We start from the raw sequence: 19,529 nt of genomic DNA on the forward strand, positions 1-19,529 counted from the left end.
GCTGTCAGGCTTTGACACTGAGCATCTGCATCTGAGTGACCAATGCAAGCACATAAAAGGATTCCATTTCATGGTCACAACAAATCCTGCCAGCCCAACGCAAGGCCTGGAACTATGGATTTGTTTAGGAGCTTCACAACTTTGACAGGTTCTACATTGTATCATTCCTACAGTTAGTTTTTGGGATTTCTTCCCGTGGATAATTCCCGATTCCTGCCCTGCCCCGGGCACCGCTGGGCTCGCAGCGCCCCCCAGAGGCACCGCCCGCGCCCCGCAGGGAAGCGGCTCCCGGCTTCAAACATTTGCTCTTTAACTAAGACACAAAACTCGACGTTGTTTCAGTGCAAGTGTTTCCAAGCCTCAGAGGAAAAAAAGTATCAAGTTATAGAGCAGGTGAGAATATATCAGGGTAGTCTCAGGCCTTAGCTCTAGAGTGGTGCAGGTCACTTTGAACTTAGCTTTGTTTCCCTCACTGGAATTTTAGCTGTCAACAAAGGCCGTGGTGTATTTGGTTAGTCACCACCCTTTACTAAACAAAAGGAATTTATACTGCTGTTTACTCACTAAAATATTACTTGCACTCTGACTGAGCCCTGCTCCTTTCCCTTAAAACCATCCCTCCTCCCAGAGGAATTCCAGACATTTCCAAAGAAGCAATTTCCTCTGCAGATGGAGGAAAGAGCATTTCAATATTTTGAAGTCATGGTAACGTGTACTCTGAAGTGATGCTCTGCTCAAGCTCCTGGGTACTCCAGTGGGATGTGAGGGCAACCTTGAAATTCAGTTTCAACTTCTACTTTACCCCTTAAGAAAAGCTTGCATTTGTGAGCTGGCTTAGCCAAAGATTCTGAAACAAACACAGACGCTGCACATTTTTTGCAACAACATTTATTCTAGATATATCAAGACTTAAATCTTATTGAAAGCAGCTACATCCATTGATTGTACATAATCTTCAAAAGCTGTTATTCTCTCTTCCAGCATATCTGTTCCAACTTTATCATCTTCAACAACACACTGGATCTGAAGCTTTTTGATACCATAGCCAACAGGTACTAGCTTGGCTGCAAAATAAAAAAAAGCATTTAGTACTCCATTATTGGTGGAATCTTTTAAAAACACAGATCTAAGAACAAACTGACCAAAGCAATTTGCAGGAATATATAAAAAAAGCCTTTGAACCACATTATGGACCATCTATTTAACAATCCATTACAACTGATTGAAAAAGTTTTTTTGTGGATCTCCACCCGCCTTCCCCATACCAGTGAAGCAGGTGGGTAAAGGTTTTTGTTGCATCAGGAATTGTACAGGGAGATGCAGGATAGCAGAGTTTAAGTTTTATAGCTTTTAAAACCTGTACCTGAATCTTAACTAGGCCACTGTATTTGCATCTCTACATTTCAGACATCAGCAAACAGTGACCACAGGTCCAACTACTCACATACTATCCCCAAGGGCCTGCACTCATCTCTCCCTGCTCTGAAATTTCCTCATACTTACAAGAACCCCAGACCAAGCCATCTGCTTGAATGCTTCGAACACACTCCTCTAGTTTGGCCATGTCTGTCTCATCATCCCAAGGTTTCACATCAAGCAAGATTGATGACTTGGCAACAACAGCTGGTTCTGGGAGAAGAAAATTACCATTAAAAGGTAGGAATGGTTTAAAAGCTCATGAATATACTTGCTAACTGGTTTTACGAGAGCAACTTATCCAATTTCATGAACAAGAACCAGCTCACATTGCTGTGACAGGGCTCTGGTACCAATGTACATTTCTGAAGTACTGCAGCTGTGTATATCCCAATGCCCAATATGTAGACAGATTCAAGTAGCTGACAATGTTTGTTACATAGGAAGTCCTTTTCAGAACATCTGAGAAGGAACCTAATGCTGTGTAACAGTTTATTTTCCACAGATGGAATACTGCAACTGCTACAGTTCTGAACAGTTCCAGACCAGTAGCTGTGGAGTAACTTGTGTACAGCAGCAGTTTCTCTGAACTGTTAAAGAAAACCTTCATGTTATGTAGAAAGCTCATTTTCTGGAAAGAACAAGCAGGAGCGTATGAACCAGAACAAAAAGCATGTTAACATTCCTATTTGCTATGGGAAGGCTGAGCTCACTGCCATTCAAGTGAAACTAATTACTCTTGTTTTATTCCAGTCAAGCTGGTCTATTATTACAGTTAATTAGTGTTTCTAACCAACCTGTTCAAATGCATGAAAATTAACTCAAGTGTAAAAGATCAGGAAGTTCTCAGTACACATACTTTTGGACTTCTTTGATTCATACTGGGCCAGACGTTCTTCCCTCAGTTTCTTTGCTTCTTCACTTTCCTGAAAGAGAAATCTGCAGTTACAGAAAAGCTCCAAATCCCTGCATCTCCAAAGCACTACCAAACTGACTGGTATCTACTCAGATAAAAACAAATCATCATGGCTGTCAGCCGAAAGATGGTGATTTTTTGTTTTACTCATCACGTAAACCAGTCAAAGTTGGATGGTTAACCCTATTCCAATAAATTATTTTCTAACTTTTAGGTTTTTACCTTCCAAGCTTTCCTACTCTACCAAAGATAGCTACACTTGAAAATTTTAAGTAGGATCTATTATCAAGGTCAGAAATATCTGCAAAGCTGTGTTAATTTCTGAAAAGCAATAAAAACAATACAAAAAGGTAACAAGTACCTCCTCGTCATCAGATCCAAAAAGGTCAATGTCATCATCATCTTTGCTATCTGTGGCTGCACCTGTTGTGTCCTCAACATCAGCAGGACCATATTTTCCCAAAGCCTTCTTTACTCCTGGCAAGCTGAAAGAAAAATGCAGGTATTAGGAACCTACTCAAATGTCAATACGATCACTGCCAATTTATCAACGTACCTACAAATGCATTTATAATGAAAAACTTGTGCTACAGAGAGTAAAAATCTAATTCTGCTACTTGAAATCAGAACCTCGTGTAAGACAGTCCCCAGTGCTCCTGACATGCCAGCTGAGTAATCTCTGAATATGCCATTTGCTGTAGCTCATCAAAGCTGGTACGATCCTCCCCAACTAAGTACATGGATGGGAAAAGCTTTATTATTAGAATATTTTATCTGCACTTCTGTCTAGGAAAAATTACCAGCCTCATGTTCATGCTTCCCTAGAACTACTTTCGTTTGTTTAAAAATAGTAAGTTACTGAAAACACGTAACTGCAAGGTAACTGCTACCTTCCTACATTTTAGTGACTACCCTAAACCCTTTCTTTCAACAGGACAAAGGATCAGAACTCCCTGAATTTATCTTCTCTTGCAGCTCATGTAGTCCTGTTATCTTAGAATAAGCTCATAGCTGTATTGCTGATGTGAACAGCTGTTACTGGAGCCGAATCTCAGTCCCCTTTAGCATCACAAAAGCTTCAGAAATAGACAGGAGACTGAGCCATCTATTTTTGGAAGAGTTTCCTCTAAAGAGGAGCGGGGCTCAGAGAAAGCAGTGTGGCAATACTGACCCTACCCAGGCTGTACCTTTTCAAAGAGGCCTGCGGTCTCCAGGGATGACAATACAGTACCTTTCATGAACACTGAAAACCAGGAAACAGAAAAAGAAATACTACTTCCTTTGATACCTCATTTTTTTTCCATGTCCCTTAGTACTGCAAATCATTAATTTTGTCCTCTGTGCTGACAGAAGAGATCTTCCCTGTTTCTGGAGCTTTTTGTGTTCTCACAACACAAAATGCCACGTGGTGCGACTAGAAACCAGTTTTTTTCAAACTCGAACGCACGCAAAGAATTTGTAGGCTAGTTCGGGGAAATACTGCAGCTTCGGAGTTTAACCATACCTTGCCTTTTGCTTTTCATACGACTTAATATGATTGTACCACCGGAGAGCATGGAACAAGTCTGCAGGCGGCGGGGCAGCGATCGCCTCGAAGACTGCTATGTCAGCCTGCGAAGGGACGTACCTGCGGAACACAAGGCAAATGAACTCCCTCGCTCGGGCCGCGCAAAACACGTGGAGCAGCGCCGCCCGTGCCTCTGCCGCGGGGACTCAGGGCCTCCCGCGTCCCATCGCTCCTCTCCGCCAGGCCCGACTCATCTCCCCCGCACCCCCCCGCCGCCTCTCACCCCTCGATGTAGCTCTTGTCGGCCAGGAAGTCATTGAGGACGCGGAGGCCCGCGGCGGACTTCAGGTCCCCGAAGCCCATGGCAGCTGCGCCCGCCCCGTCCGCCACCGCCGCGGGAAAGGGTCTCGACGCGCCTGCGCCGGGCTTATATAGTGTCGGTATCCCTCCGCGGTACTGCACTCCAGTGTATTCCTCCGCCAGAGCGAGCCCCGAGGTAGCTCCTCACGGGTCTGCTGCTGCAGCGCAGGGCGTGCAGCAGACAGGACGCCAGAGGTGTGGGAAAGGGTCGAAGTAATAAAAATGAGGCTGACTATAAACCCTAAGAAGGTTTGCGGCGTTACATGGGTTTTGTAACATCGTCCTTTCGCCACACCCCGCCCCGCTGGCACAGCGGAAGTTGTCGGAGTTGGGCGAAGAAAGAGGCGGAAAGGGACGGAAATTGCCGAGGGAAGGTCAGTGCGTGTGACGGTGGCCGAAAAGGCTGAGGGCTAGCGGCGGAAATTGCCCGTGTCATCGTTCTCCGGAGCTTGCCGGAAATACCCGAAGCGGTTCTCTCCGGAGGTTGCCGAGCGCGGACTGCCCTTTCCGGAGATTGCCGAGGAACGCTCCGGAGACAGCCGAAGGAGGCCGAGGGCAGCGGCGGAAAGGCCCGAGGCCGCCGCCATAGAGGCCGAGGCGGAGCGCAGCCGTTCCGCGGCGCCGCCGCCCGTCCCGCGCCAGGTAACGGCGATGCCGCTGCGGGCGGGCTCGGGGGGCGCGGGTGCCGCTGCTCCGGGCGCCGCCGCCGCCGCTCCCGGTGTCCTTGACGGGCCGGGCGGCGGGCCGGGGGCTGCCCGGCGGGCGGCGGCGCCTCCAAGGTGACCCCCGCGCCGGTAGCGCTGTCGCGGCCGTGCCCTCGGCCCCGGGGAGGGCGGCACCGCGGCAGCCGCCGCCGAGCTGCGCCGTGCGATGTGCGGTCCGCGGGGAGCGGGGCCGGGCCGCCGCTCCGCTGCAGGCGGACAGGCCGCTCGGTGACATTCCTGTGTGTGATGTGTAGGTTGTTAGAGAATCGTGTCTTGCGTTTGAAGGAGGTAGCTCGCTCTCCCGTGAGTGTACACGTAGGTGTGCGTGCGTTCTCCTTTGTAACTGATGTAGAAGTTTTTATTCTGCCCGTTTAAAACCTGCCAGCAAACATTTGAACTCATAACAACAGTGCTGTTTTCTCTCTTACAAAAGCACCATGCTTCGACTGCTTGCTGTCCCCAGGACCTTGGCGGGGGTCACCCAGTCCTCCAGAGTATGTGGTAAGTGTCTGTAGTTTATATCTGGGTCCCTGATGATAAATATATGTGCAGTTCATTTATCGAAGGGCACATACACAGACTCGGTTTGCAGGCACACAGATTGTGCGTTGCACTGTTGATAGGATTCTGTCAGCACTCTCTAACTAAAACCAGGAGTGGGGGGTCTGATGGTTTCCATCTCGCAGTAAGTGAAAGTTGTTTTTGTTTTCTTTTTCCATGTCCTTCAGGGCGTACAACTGCAACAGCAGCCAGCACCCAAATAGAGGTGTTTGTGGATGGCCATCCTGTATTGGTGAACCCCGGAACCACAGTACTGCAGGTGTGAGGAATGGCCTTCTCAATTTTCTGGGACTTCCCATCTCACTTCTTGGCAACATGTTCTGTTCCATACAGCAAAAAGCCACTTGCCTTTCTGTTGTTTCTTGCAATTTTATAGGGGTGCTTTAACTGACTGTGATGCAATTTAATGTGACAGAAATCCTTGGAGGAATTCAGTGTTTGAAAAAGAAAAATATGCCATAGATGCCTGAAAGAAGATGCATGCAGCATCAATCCCAGCTGCAAAACTTTATGCAATGCAATAACAGTCATCAATAAATTCTGGTTGAACTTCTGTCTCTGAACACTACATGACCTTGCAGTCTCTCAGAACCTGTATATTTTGTATCTTATTACAGTGTGTCTTGGGTACATGAGCGATTGTCTCCTTTTAGTTATTAGTTATTAGGATTCAGAGTGCTCATCCTTAGCTGCTAATATTATCCTTGGTGTGGAAAGAAGGGGAAACTGGATCTCCCAGCCTGTACTGAGCATTGTTACTTTTCAGGCTAAAATTTCAAGTAAAACATTTTTTAAAGAAGCCATTAAATGAAGATGTGGTATAATGAGTTAGAACATTAAAATACACAATTTACACAAGATGTAGCCCTTGTTCTTTGGATACAAGTTCCTAATTTATTTAGGCATTAGAATGTCCCCAGCAGGAACCTAGTGTAAGTTTTCTTAAATACTATTTTTTAAAATATTGGCTTTTCAGTTTAAGCTAACATGGTTCTTTTTGGTAGAAACTGTCAGAACAACTAGATCTTGTTAAAGTTTTTCTATTAAACTGGGTGGCTTTTCTTCTGGCAGGCATAGCTATAGTGCTGTAGCATAGATTCCCATTAGCTGTGGAGGTTTTATGCAGGAAGGGCTGTCTTACCTGTTCTCTGGAAATCTCTTGGCTCTGCCCTCCTGTCTCTCCTTGTCATGTTGTCTTTGAATTTGGGGTCTGCTGAAGTTGAAGATTGGCTGTGCTGGAGTACCTTTATACAGAGTATCTGTGTTGTTGGATTTTCAGAAATCACTATGCTTGTGATACTATTTTTATGTTTTTCAATTCTTATTTTGATACACTTTTCTGTAAAGAGTGCATGTGTTCTTAAAAAAGTTGTTTGTATTGCTAGTGCCCTGTTGCAGAGAATTCTCTCTATTATTGGAGGAAGGAATGAAAGAGAGGTCAGTTCTCATTTCCTCAATCACTTACAAAGATTAGAAAATCTATATTTGTAATTGATATCCTGACTTGTTTTTTGCTTCATAACAATTTTTTATTTATGGTCACTTCTTAAGATGAAAGGTCAAGTGCACTCTATTCTTGAACACTGACAGTGTTACTCTTTGAAAAGCTGCATAGTGTTTTCTGAGGTGGAACTGAAAAATCTAAGATTTAATTTTCCTTTTTTTCTTATTTTTTTATAGGCTTGTGAAAAGGCTGGAGTTCAGATACCTCGTTTTTGTTATCATGATCGTCTCTCTGTTGCTGGCAACTGTAGGATGTGTCTTGTGGAAATAGAGAAAGCTCCAAAGGTATTGTTTGTGTTTCATAGGAATTGCAATATGGAATATGCAGTGTGGAATTCAATGGGAATTTTTTGCTCTGCTTGGACCTAGTTTAAATCTTGTAAATGTTGTCATTCAGCTGCTCAAAGCAGTTTTTTCTCATCTCCCCACTGGACTGCAGTGATTGCCTATGAGTCAGAGTCAGTTCTCAGTCAGTTCTCAGATTATTATGGACTATCTTGTGCTTGAACATGAGCATTTGATAGCTGTATGCTTGCTGTTAGATGCATTTTATGCTTAGTTCAAGCTTCAGCCACACATTTTCAAGCTGATACTACATAAATAAATTTAAAATACTGTATGAATTTAGGTATAGGATTAGTACCTGCAGGTTTATTCTAAGTAAAGATTGTAGTTATTTAGTAGTTTATATTTTAATGCATTGGTATCTTTTGTGAAATAGTTGATTTCAGGAGTGAACACTATCTTCAGCAGTACTAAGAAATCTGTACACATTCTTTAGGGGTTCAGTCTTGGATTACACATTTATACTCATACATGAATTTTTTTAGCTCGTGCCAACTTCAATTCCATAGTCTTTATACGGGCTGTGTGCAAATAAATGTCTTGTAAATGATTCATACTCTGAATTTTAGTTGTAGAGGTTTTCTGGATGTCCACTGAAACTTTTTTATTTGACTTTGATTACACCTGACATTCTTAATGCTGTGATGTAAAGCTTGAATTGGGACTGGGAATTACAGAATTTTCAACTTGAAATAAATCATAACTAATTTAACATATTTATATAGCAGATTATTAATAAATATGGCCTCTTTATCATTTAGCTTATTTGTGTTTCCTTGCAGACCTCTTTATTTCTACTTATTTGTAATGGAAACCTATGTTAGAATTGATGGGGGAGGTGGGGGTTTGCGCCCATACTGAGAAGAAATATATTGTGTTCATGGATGCTTTTTTTGGTGATTAAAGCCTGTTGCTGCTTGTGCCATGCCAGTTATGAAGGGCTGGAATATACTGACTAACTCTGAGAAGTCCAGGAAAGCAAGGTACCTTTTTTTTAGCCTTCTTTGGCTGATTAGTTGTACTGTCTGCTACATGATGTTAAGTTGACATTAATTTCATTCTCTTAACCTAACAGAGAGGGTGTAATGGAGTTTCTGCTGGCAAATCACCCATTGGACTGTCCTATCTGTGATCAGGGTGGAGAATGTGATCTACAGGTACAACATCCAATTAAATTATGTAGAATTATATTTAATGCTCTCATCTTAGGTGAAATTGTGCTTTCCAGCAGCCTGGATACGTGTGTGCTCTGTTGTCTGTTGTAGGACCAGTCAATGATGTTTGGCAGTGATAGGAGCAGATTTAGAGAGAGCAAACGTGCTGTGGAGGACAAGAACATTGGCCCGTTAGTCAAAACCATCATGACTCGGTGTATACAGTGCACTCGATGCATCAGGTAAAGTCCTTTACTTTCACTGAGGAGAGTACTAAGCAGGCATATTTGTGTCAGTTTGTTACCAGTGAAGGAAACCCCATTAGGTGTAGTCAGTTTTTAAAAAAATTATTTTCTGATTGTACTTAAAAATTTTATTTCTGTTAGTGACTGATAGCTGGTTTCATGGAGCTACCAGACAGGAAGTAGAGAAAGATGGCCAATGCATGAAAGTGAAATCAGAGTTCTGCAGGGCAGAACTGGTCCCATGGTGTTGGTGCCAGAATGGATATGTGACTTCCTCAGCCACAGTTTAAGATTTGTTTATTTTTTATAGCCTCTGGTAGCTATGTTTATGCTGTTCTGTAGCCCTGAGATGCTGTACTGGCCAAGTTGAGCCAGATGGAAAAGAATACAATGTACCCAACTAGTTCTAGAAAGAGCTTGTTAGTTAGGACTAATCTTGGACTCAGTTTGTGTAATACAGTGAGTACTGAGCTGCTTTGATTTTTGATAAAACTCCCTGTAGTTTTTGTAGCCCTTTCTGAATGAAATTCTGCAGATGGTCCTGCATGTGATGGCGCTGGCTAATGCATCCAAACAATTGTTTTCTTCTTTCAGGTGTATGAACTAATGTTTTATCTTAAGAAAATGAGATGAGGGCTGAAAAATGCTGTGTAGCAGTTGTACACTGTGCCAGATGTGTTTCTCCTTCTTTGTGCACCTACCAGGTTTGCTAGTGAGATCGCAGGGGTAGATGACTTGGGAACAACCGGAAGAGGAAATGATATGCAAGTTGGTACATACGTTGAGAAAATGTTTATGTCTGAGTTATCAGGAAATATTATTGACATCTGCCCAGTTGGTGCTCTTACCTCCAAGCCATATGCCTTTACTGCACGCCCATGGGAGACAAGGTAGGTGTCTTAGCTCATTCTGAAGACACAGCTTTCTCTGTATGTCCTAAACTTTATCTTAGAATATGTCCATCTGTGATACCAAGGGTTTTCTCTGATTTTTATTTTTTGTATTTTTGTTGTAGACTTTTCCATAGACTGAATCTAACACAAATTTTGTTACTTAGAATTTATTTAAGAAAAGGAAGAATGTTATAGCTTGTGGACTGTTCTGCCGTTATTTTTACCCTAAAATGTTTTGGGTTTATGTAGGTTATGCTGATTGTTTAGTAAAAGATGTGTATAAAGGAAAACACAAATTCATTAACTTACTAATTGTTGAGGATATTATTTAAAATATCTTGTGAAACTAAGCTGTTCAGGCTCAGAGCAGATCTCTGTGTAGTTTTCAAAAGTAGTTGTTTAAACAAGACCTGAAACACATTCAGGAGACAGAATCACAAAATATTAAGGGTTGGAGTGGACCTTGAAGATGATTGAGTCACAACCACCCCTGCCATGGGCAGGGACGCCTCTCACTACATCAGGTTGCTCAAGACTTTATCCAGCCTGGTCTCGAACATAGGAACATGCTGGTTGGACCATCTCGAGGATATTCAAAATCCCCAGGAGCTGCTGTAATTAGTCTGGAGGAGCAGGGCAGGCAGAAAAGGTGCCTCCCCGCAGATGGGCTCTCCGGGAAGGTGGAGGCTGTAATTACCAGCTGTGTCCACTGGAAGGCTCCCAAAGCACGGAGCCGGCAGCGGCGCTGAGTGCGAGCACTGCATCAGTCTGTCCACCAGCAGTTTTGTCCTGTCATAAACCAGTGGCACACTGTGGCAGAATGACATCCTTAACCCACCTTCAAGAGGGGATAAACAGCAAACAAGGAGCACATCCAGGCAGCAAGGTGTTACATAACACAGCTCTGAGACTATGTGCAGCAGCTCCGAGACCAGCAGCTGTTAAACTAATACAATGAGTGCTTATAAAAAAACTTGTTTCCACATGTTCTGGTCTGATCTGTTGTTACCCCAACTAATCATGCTCCATGCTGGATGCTTTAAAAGACTTTTGTGATTTAACTCAGCAGGCAGCTAAATACCACATAACCAGTTGCTCATTTCAGCCCTCTATGGGGAATAGAGGAGGAGGTTGGGGGGGAAAATGTAAAATCTGTGGGCTGAAATAAAGGACGGAAGAAGAAAATTACAATAACAACAAAGGAATTAGAATGTACAGAGCAAGTGATGGACGCTGCAATTGCCCAGCCAGTCCTTGAGCAGCAGTCCCCAGGCAGCTTTCCCTCTCCCTCACATGCTGAGCTTGCCGCTGTGTGGTGCAGAACATCCCTTTGGCCCGCTGGGGTCAGCTGTCCTGCCTGTGTCCCCAGCCTCCTTGCTGGTGGGACGGGGTGAGAAGCTGAAAAGTCCTTGATGTGGTGTAAATGTTGCTTAGCAACAATGAGAACATCCCTGTGTTACCACACTATTCTCACCTTAAATCCAAATATACATCTCTATACCAATTACTAGGAATAAAATTGTCTCTATTCAGGCCAAAAATAAGATACTTGCTGCTTATATATGAAAGAGTGCAAGTGGTTTATTTGTTCTTCTAAACAGGAAGGTAGAGTCAATTGATGTTCTTGATGCAGTTGGAAGCAACATCGTAGTGAGCACGAGAACTGGGGAAGTGATGAGAATTTTGCCAAGGCTGCATGAAGATATCAATGAGGAATGGATATCTGACAAAACCAGGTGTGTGGATGTGCTTTTACCCACATGTGTTTATGCATGCATTAAAGGCACACTTTGCAGAACCAGAAATGTGCACAGTAGCACTGACTTTGGTATTCAGCTGTTAGTATTGTAAAGCAACACTGAAGAATAATTGTAAAATATGTTTTTTAATTCTATAGTTGAAGCTGCTGAGTTTTCTAATGTTCTGATTTTTGGAACATTTTTTTCACAGTAACTTTTATTTCTGTTACTGATTGTTCTGTGAGTTTTTGAGAAGGAAACACTAAACTTTCAGGGGCTGTATTTCTTGTTTTTTTCTAAAAGCCTGCAATTAGAAAACTCACTTACAGAATTATACACATTTGTCTTTGTCTTTCCTCATTTATGATATTCTTGCTGTTCACTCAGGTTTGCTTATGATGGTCTGAAGCGTCAGAGACTTACTCAGCCAATGATCAAAAATGAGAAAGGAGTATTTGTTTATGCCTCATGGGAAGATGTGTTAGCTCGTGTTGCTGGTGTGGTAAGAACAATTTTCAATATAAGTAGTCTAAAATTAATTTCCCAAGCTGAATGTATTACAAATATTAATATCAAATTAGTTATATTAAAAAGGATTTTTTCTTTAAAGTTAGGGGTAACATTTGACTTCTAATCCATTGTGTTTCCACTTAAATTCCTTATTTTGACTAATATTTCCTGTTTCATTGATTGGACCTTTTAAAGAACTTTTTCTTATCATGATATCATTTGGAGCTTTGTGAGAGAAATTACTTTTATTTAAACAGGAAAGTAAACTGTTTCTTCAGAATTTTAGGAGGAAGCAATTTTCCTGAATACTCTGACCTATCTAAAGACATCTTTAAATTTATTTAAACTGTGCTATCACCACTTTTGCTATCAAAGACATTAAGTCTGTATTACTTATATCTGAATTGTGCTTTCCTCAGTGCTTTCTCTGTGTGGTGATTGATTCTGCAGCTCAAATGAAGTGCTGCATGACTGCTCTGGATTTTGATTAAAAATTTTATGTGGGTGAAGTAGAATTGAATAACTGTAATTGAACTTTCCTCAAGGATGTTTTTGCTCGTGGTACAGTGGCAGGGTTTGTTACAAAAGCTATCGCTTCTCAGATAATACCTTTGAGTTAAGTTTACTACCAGAGCTTGTGTTACGGAGTTTGTATTCTGTCTGCACTGTGGCTTCATTAAAATAAAAGCATTCATCAGCCTTCCTCTCTTGCCACACCAAATGAGAATTAGCTACATCTGAGTGATAACTCAAGTGGGAGAGACTTGCATAGAATACAGAGAGCTCTTCTTTGCTTATCATGAGTTCTGAAGAAGTTGGAGTTGCTGCCTGGCAAATAAGATACCACTGATCTGTTTGTGCTGGTCCAGGCCAGTGGTTGCACTGCTGGCTTTGGCACACTCTAATATAACACTTTCCTGGGCTAAATGAGAATTTATTTCAGTGGTTTCTTTTGTTTATGTTTATACTTCCTTTCTCTCCAGCTCCAGGCAGTGGAAGGTAAGGAAATAGCAGCAGTTGTAGGAGGTCTGGTGGATGCAGAAGCACTAATAGCTCTGAAAGACCTACTGAATAGAGTGAATTGTGATACACTCTGCACTGAAGAGATCTTTCCTACTGCTGGAGCTGGGTAAGAGGACAGGCAGTGTCTGTCCGTAATAAGTATGTTAATAAGCTTTCCAGTCTGCAGGTCATCTCATAGCAATATTCTGAAATTAGCAGAGATAACAATTGCTGATGTATCAGCAGGATTTATTTGAATTTACAATACTCACGTATAGATAGTATTTATGTAGTGCGAGTTGATTTGTAGTCTCTAATCCAGCAAGGGTTGCACACTTTACCCCATGTTGTACTGAATGTACAGCTGCTGCAGTTTAACAGTCAGTCACAGAAAGCCAGTTGCACTCTGCTGTGATCTGGATAAGTTAGTCTATTTCTATTTGTGGTGTGAAAACTTCAGTACAGTTACGATTAGTAATTTGGATGGAGAAGTCTCTTCTTTCTCTTCCTTTTCCTGAGATTGAAAAGTATTTTGAGCATCTACAATCTTTACCATAGCTTCATTCCTTCCCTCTACTGAATTCTCACCCTCTTTCTTACATCTTTTTGTTGTAGCACAGATTTACGTTCTAACTACCTGCTGAATACCAAGATTGCTGGGGTGGAGGAGGCAGATGTCCTCCTTCTGGTTGGCACCAATCCACGCTTTGAGGCACCGCTTTTTAATGCTAGAATTCGAAAGAGGTTCGTATTCCTTGGTGGTGAATAAGCATGTGAATCCATCTGGGTTTGATAATGTGCTCAGTTGGAGCTGCAGGCAGTAACTTGAGAGCATTCATTCAGATGGGATCATTGGATTTAGTTCACCTTTTAGTGAAGGGAATGGTGATTTATGTGTGGAAAAAGGGTAGTACCCTGTAGTGCAGAGCTAGTTCATTCTCTCTTTGACATTTTACATTAAGTTCATCTACTCAGACATTTATTCTTTTGTTACATTACACAGCCACCTCAGATTTTGTTTTGTAGAAGTCTGTTAAAGCATATTCCTTAAAGATTTATTTTCAGCATCAGCTTTTTATATTGTAACAAATCAGATGTTCTGAGTTCAGAAGCAGTCATTCCAGTTTAACATTTTCTTTGCCAAGTAATGTGGCTTTCCCAAACTTCTGAACGTAGCCAAGTCAATTTTAGTAAGATGTATCAGTATGAGGCAAACGAGGTCTGTAAAAGTCCTATCCTTAATTTTTGAAAATACTTAATTTTAAACAGTAATGGCATTGAAATTTTGAAAGGAGAAAATTCAGTGAGACTTTTGAATATATATTTTCATGAATTTTTATAAGTCTGTGCCATGAGAAATGCCAAAAAAAGAAAAAATTTCTAACCAGCTACATTTTTCTGTTTATCTAAGAAATAAGTGGATTTCTAAAACTGAATTGGCAGAAGCTTGAGGGGAGTAGAGAATTGAGTGATGAACTTGTAAGGTGTGTTGCTGTACTACTTCTGGAATATATCTAGAGAAAGAATCCTTCTAAAAAAGTAGAGGCTTGCTTAACAGTTAGAATAAAGCTAAACTGGATCTTACCAAAACAATGAATGCCATTTAAATGCTTTTGCAATCCTATTTTAAGCTACTGCTGAAGTTATAATTAATTAATAATTAATAATTAATTAATGGCTTTGGACTCTGTATTTCTTTAATGTTTATAAAATGTTTGTTGTATTTTCAGCTGGCTTCACAACGACTTGCAAGTGGCCCTTGTTGGCTCTCCTGTGAATTTGACCTACACATATGAACATCTAGGACAGTCCCCACAGATACTGCAGGACATTGCTTCTGGCAAACATCCCTTCTCCAAGGTACACAGAACTTAAGAGTGTGACTGTTAAATTCCACAGGTATTGAGTAATAAACTGAACTCCCTAGAGACAGATTTAAAGAAAAGACCATGTTGTAGATGGGGTTATTTGCTTTTAATCAAATGCAGAGATGAGGTAACGATTAGTGTTCACCAAGCATGTATAAACTGTGTAATATATTCAGGTGTGTAAAACTTGGCAGTGCAGGAAACTCCTGGGATATTTCTTAACATAAAACAGTCTGTTTCAGGCACTGCTGTTTCCACTTAAATGTGTGGTTATCAAGTGTACAGTTCCGTACGGACAAGGCTTACAGCAGTTTAAATGAAACAATGACAATTTAGGTCTGCATGGAAGACTTACAGAGAAATTTGGGGATTTATGACATTTTCTGTACCAAGAATTGTCTTCGTAGCTGTGGATGAATTTCTGATTGTTGGCTTGCACAGGTCCTCGACCAGGCCAAAAAGCCAATGGTGGTGGTGGGCAGCGCAGCCCTGCAGCGCGGTGATGGAGCTGCCATCCATGCTGCAGTTTCCACCATTGCACAGAATGCCAGGGCCAGGAGCGGTCCTGATGCTGATTGGAAAGTCATGAACATCTTGCACAGGTTTGCTTTAAAACCTTTTTGGGAGCAGCTTGCATGCACGTTGAGCTACACAGGTTACCACAATGTGTCTGTACACATTGCTTTGCATACACACAGGCAGCTTATTGTATTAAAACCTGTAGGGAATATAAAAACCAGAAATATAGGCTAGCAAAAGCTTCTTAATAAAAATGGATTCCTTGACCTGGCTCTCCATTAATTTTTATGATTAATTTATGATATTCAAATGTAGAATTTAAGGTTTTGATTTAGACACAGAATACAAGAGAGCTTAATAATATCTACCACAGTGCTCAGTAGAATGCACAGCAGACCAGTGTCACTTGTTAAATGACTTCATTTTATATAGAGGAAGAAAAACAAAATGGCAAGAGTTTAAATAATATCATTTCTTCATTTGGGCTTTTTTAATATTCCTTGTACTTTGCAGCTTCTCAACTCAATAGTTAATAGAAAGGCTTCAGAGATTTTCATTTGAGAGTTTTTGATCTTAGCTATTCAGTTTGTCAGGATATTACTCCTTTCAATAGATGAGCTTCTCTTTGGACAGTCCTTCACCACTCCCTTTCTAAAATTCTGACTGTCAAATTGAACATATCTGTGAAGGAAAAATTATTTCACCAAATGTAATGGCTCTTAATTCTGGAGACTCAACAAATTTCTTCTGCCAAAAGCAGCTTAATTGATGTAAAAATAATATAGTTAGAGCAGGGCTTGGTCCTCTGAAGGAAACTTGAATATAACATTCTGCTGCTGAAACTGAAATATTTAGTACCAAAATACCGATGAGTTAAAGAACAGTCATGACACAAGTGTGGTTTGGCAGTCTTTCATATTGACTTCCATACTTATGGTGCACCATCCGTTCTACCTTAAGTGTAAAAAGCAACTTAACTTATTGAAACCTCTATGTCTGACTGTCAGACAAAATTACTTAGAGTGGAGGATCTGTGTAGAGAGAATATTTTTTCTTTTAATTAAGACTGGCACCTGATTATGGAGGATTATGCAAAACTGTTGCTTTGGAAAAGGAAGACTGCCAGAAAATTAGAATTATAATTTCATTTTTTTAGAAGTAATTTTATATGTGAATAAATGAATTGTGATGAAATAGTGATCTGAAGTCTTTGATGATTTCGAGTAGCTGATGGCCCCAGAGCTGGTCTTTCATCTTCCACGTGAGTGCCCTAAATTAAAGGCCCGATGAGTTCATTCATAGCTGAAATGTCATCTGGAGCATCAAGCTTCACCAGTGAGCTGCCTGCCACTAGGTCCTGACTTTCAGTGTCTGCCTTTATTTTTGCTATCCCATCTTAAATAGGTGAGATTCCCTGTGAGAACTTTAAATGGTGTCAGGTTGTCAAAATGCAAAACTAACTTGATACTCTGTCAAAAATTTCAGCTGCCTTTGAGCTTCAGGTTCATCTTGTTACTATTAGGAATCTTTTACATCCCTTCAAAATATTTAGTCAGAGACAGAAGTTAGGTCTGTTCTGATGGGAGAGGGAGAATTCTGAAATTACTTGAAGTCATGATGTATTTTTTCCTACAGGGTTGCAAGCCAAGTTGCTGCTTTGGACCTGGGTTTCAAACCAGGAGTGGAGGCAATTAGGAAAAATCCTCCCAAAGTATTGTATCTCTTGGGAGCAGATTCGGGTTGTATAACACGTAAAGACTTGACAAAGGACTGTTTTGTCATCTATCAAGGTAATTAATAGACATAAATTAAGAAATGTTGCTATCTTAATAGTTGGAGAAAAAGCATAGGAAGTGGCATAAAACCTTTTGAGAAATTTTAGCCTTTGTTTTCTGCCAGGAATGGGAACTTCTAACACACAGCTGAGATACTGGTTAACTACTTCTTAGGTAAAGATGGGAAACTGCTGATGAGTAATAAGGGAATATAAACCAGTACAGGGTTTCTGAAACATAGCTTCAGACTTGGCAGACAAAACAGCATTAGTTTCCAGCTGTACTGTCATACCAAAACATGATCTTATCTTAATCTAAGAATCCTTGTTCCAAGAACCTCCCAAATCTGAGTGACTATAGAGACTGAAGTACCATTTACTCCTGCTTGCATTCCATTCATTCTCCCAGAGCATTAGCCAAGTAGGACCTCACACCAGCCAGCCTCATGGGCTTCAGATTGTTGGCTAAGCAAAACTTAGAAAATCCTTTTTTTTTCTGGGAACACAGAAATTCTATCTTAGTAAAGCATTTCTTTTTATTTTGACTTACTTCTGTCTCATATGGTTGTGTACTTTTTCCTCTTTTCATGTATTTAGGGCATCATGGGGATGTGGGAGCTCCCATGGCTGATATTATTCTCCCAGGAGCAGCGTATACAGAGAAGGCAGCCACATATGTGAATACTGAAGGTCGGGCCCAGCAGACAAGAGTAGCAGTAACACCTCCTGGGATGGCAAGGGAAGACTGGAAAATTATTAGAGCTGTCTCTGAGGTACTTTTGTTGTTATAAGTTGCTTCTAATAAAAGTATACTGAGAGGCTAAGTTCTTTTTGTAAATATTTTCCAATGTAAAAAAAAAAAAAAAAAGCCAGATTTTCAGGGAAACACATAGTTTTAAGAAGTAATGTTCTGTATTGAAACCTGTGTTAATTCTGAGAGTTAAATTATATTGTTTCCCTTTTGAGGAATATTGCAGCTGCTGTATGCTGTTGAAATGCACAATGGGTGAAGTTTTGCAAATTTTGCAGGTCTTTGTGAAGTGCTTTAGAGGAAGCTGGTGGGAGCATGCAGTTTCTTGCCTTTTAGAAAGAAAATAGCATAGACTGAGGCCAGGATCTGGTATAATTAGATGAGGTCAAATATATGCCCACTACTCAGGGGGAACAGGATGCATTGATAATTGCATCAACTTTTATCTCATTTGGTGGTAAGCTAAAGAAAATGCAAGTATGGAAGAAGAAAAGTACTTCCTTTCTTTTTATCCTTTGTATAACAAACAGGACAGCCTGTTTTTTAACATGGGGAGGTGTTGGCTGTGTAGATATGAGAGGTCCAGCAGGAAACTGGCTTTGCTTCAGTTTGTGCATTCTAACTGCCTGTGTTTTCAGGAGTGTAGACTTTTCCTGATTTTACTTTAGGGGTGTTAATGGATTGGTAATCTAAACCACTATGAGTTAAATCCCTAGACTTGATGGCATTTCTTTCTGTGAATCTCTTAGTTGGCTGGCTTGACCTTGCCTTACGAGAACCTTGATCAAATACGGAAGCGTTTAGAAGAAGTATCACCCAATCTGGTTCGATATGATGATGTGGAAGAAGCAAACTATTTCATCCAGGCAAATGAATTGGCAAAGGTAAGCAAAACTGGAGCATCTTGGCATGATTTCGTGCTGTTATATAGCATAATGCTTTTTTGAAAAACCTTCATGTGTATGAGAAGCATTTTTTGACCTGCACTGAATGCAGAATTCACTAAACAAATGCTTTGGTAACAAGCTCTTATCATTCAGGTGACTTTCTTTTCCTTTCTTACCACAGTTAGTGAAGCAACAACTTCTTGCTGATCCTCTTGTTCCACCTCAGCTCACAATAAAAGACTTTTATATGACAGGTATGTATAGTGTGTTCTTTCTGTTCTGAGATCAGAACATTTTACTTAGCTTTACAGTAAGGTTCTTACGATTCATTTAAAGCTTTCTGCTAAGATACATAGGATTTGAATCTTTTGAAGAAACAAATTTTTCCAGTAAAAGTAATAAAGCACAGACTGTACTTTCAACTAAGTGATTTTATTTAACTTCTTTGTATCATGTCTCATGCTAAATTTATTTTGTATTGTGTTTGTGCACTGACATGTTTGTTTTTGTTTTTGTTTTTACAGATTCCATCAGTAGAGCATCCCAGACAATGGCCAAATGTGTGAAAGCTGTTGTTGAAGGTGCCCATGCAGTAGAAGAGCCATCCATCTGCTAGAGACTAATCAGACTGCCACCACCTTCTTCTGGGTTTTTGTTGCAGTTGACTGCTGTGACTGATACATTTTTTTCAAAATCTCTTTGACAGGCCTTTGTATTTTTTTTCTTCCTTCATTCACATTTTCGTCGCTTTAAGTAGCCCCATCATACTATAGGACTGTTGTGTCTGAGGGAACATGCAGCACTCAACTTACTGTACCCAGAGGCAGGGTACATCATGATTGTATACAAATAAATTATAAATACCAAGCCACCCA

General features: G+C 40.9%; 2 protein-coding genes and 2 non-coding genes across 5 annotated transcripts; 1 reads left to right on the forward strand and 3 right to left on the reverse strand.

Annotated features, from left to right (window-relative positions):
* Window positions 1-872: 872 nt before the first annotated feature.
* On the reverse strand, window positions 873-4,208 carry EEF1B2 (eukaryotic translation elongation factor 1 beta 2). Its single transcript, XM_056496228.1, has 6 exons — window positions 4,123-4,208; window positions 3,837-3,959; window positions 2,694-2,817; window positions 2,276-2,342; window positions 1,504-1,629; window positions 873-1,064 (listed from the first exon to the last, which is right to left on the reverse strand). Exons 1-6 carry the CDS (start codon window positions 4,200-4,202, stop codon window positions 910-912), a joined length of 675 nt encoding a protein of 224 aa, XP_056352203.1. The 5' UTR covers window positions 4,203-4,208; the 3' UTR covers window positions 873-909.
* On the reverse strand, window positions 1,843-1,976 carry LOC130255871 (small nucleolar RNA SNORA41). The gene has a single exon (XR_008841031.1). It is a non-coding gene; the product is annotated as a small nucleolar RNA SNORA41 (small nucleolar RNA).
* LOC130255867 (small nucleolar RNA SNORD51) lies at window positions 2,411-2,495 on the reverse strand. The gene has a single exon (XR_008841028.1). It is a non-coding gene; the product is annotated as a small nucleolar RNA SNORD51 (small nucleolar RNA).
* Window positions 4,209-4,297: 89 nt separating the features above from the next.
* On the forward strand, window positions 4,298-19,529 carry NDUFS1 (NADH:ubiquinone oxidoreductase core subunit S1). Of its 2 annotated transcripts, none has more exons than XM_056496226.1 (19): window positions 4,298-4,841; window positions 5,337-5,404; window positions 5,632-5,723; window positions 7,145-7,252; window positions 8,219-8,295; window positions 8,388-8,469; window positions 8,578-8,708; window positions 9,416-9,601; window positions 11,206-11,340; window positions 11,731-11,845; window positions 12,837-12,982; window positions 13,471-13,599; window positions 14,586-14,715; window positions 15,165-15,325; window positions 16,878-17,032; window positions 17,614-17,789; window positions 18,517-18,651; window positions 18,836-18,908; window positions 19,179-19,529. In XM_056496226.1, exons 2-19 carry the CDS (start codon window positions 5,341-5,343, stop codon window positions 19,268-19,270), a joined length of 2,187 nt encoding a protein of 728 aa, XP_056352201.1. In that variant the 5' UTR covers window positions 4,298-4,841; window positions 5,337-5,340; the 3' UTR covers window positions 19,271-19,529. The 2 variants fall into 2 exon arrangements, with proteins under 2 accessions (XP_056352201.1, XP_056352202.1); XM_056496227.1 differs by lacking the exon at window positions 4,298-4,841 and adding an exon at window positions 4,986-5,206.

This window comes from Oenanthe melanoleuca, chromosome 7 (assembly GCF_029582105.1).
Source record: "Oenanthe melanoleuca isolate GR-GAL-2019-014 chromosome 7, OMel1.0, whole genome shotgun sequence".
NCBI classification, from domain to species: Eukaryota; Metazoa; Chordata; class Aves; order Passeriformes; family Muscicapidae; genus Oenanthe; species Oenanthe melanoleuca.

Excerpts from the sequence above, each read along its gene's own strand:
- EEF1B2 (XM_056496228.1), bottom strand. The coding sequence starts at position 4,202 with ATGGGCTTCGGGGACCTGAAGTCCGCCGCGGGCCTCCGCGTCCTCAAT. Across the intron at positions 3,960-4,122 it reads GACAAGAGCTACATCGAGGG|GTACGTCCCTTCGCAGGCTG; the intron begins GTGAGAGGCGGC and ends TGTGTTCCGCAG. Across the intron at positions 2,818-3,836 it reads TATGAAAAGCAAAAGGCAAG|CTTGCCAGGAGTAAAGAAGG; the intron begins GTATGGTTAAAC and ends TTTTTCTTTCAG.
- NDUFS1 (XM_056496226.1), top strand. The coding sequence starts at position 5,341 with ATGCTTCGACTGCTTGCTGTCCCCAGGACCTTGGCGGGGGTCACCCAG. Across the intron at positions 5,405-5,631 it reads CCAGTCCTCCAGAGTATGTG|GGCGTACAACTGCAACAGCA; the intron begins GTAAGTGTCTGT and ends CATGTCCTTCAG. Across the intron at positions 8,709-9,415 it reads CAGTGCACTCGATGCATCAG|GTTTGCTAGTGAGATCGCAG; the intron begins GTAAAGTCCTTT and ends TGCACCTACCAG.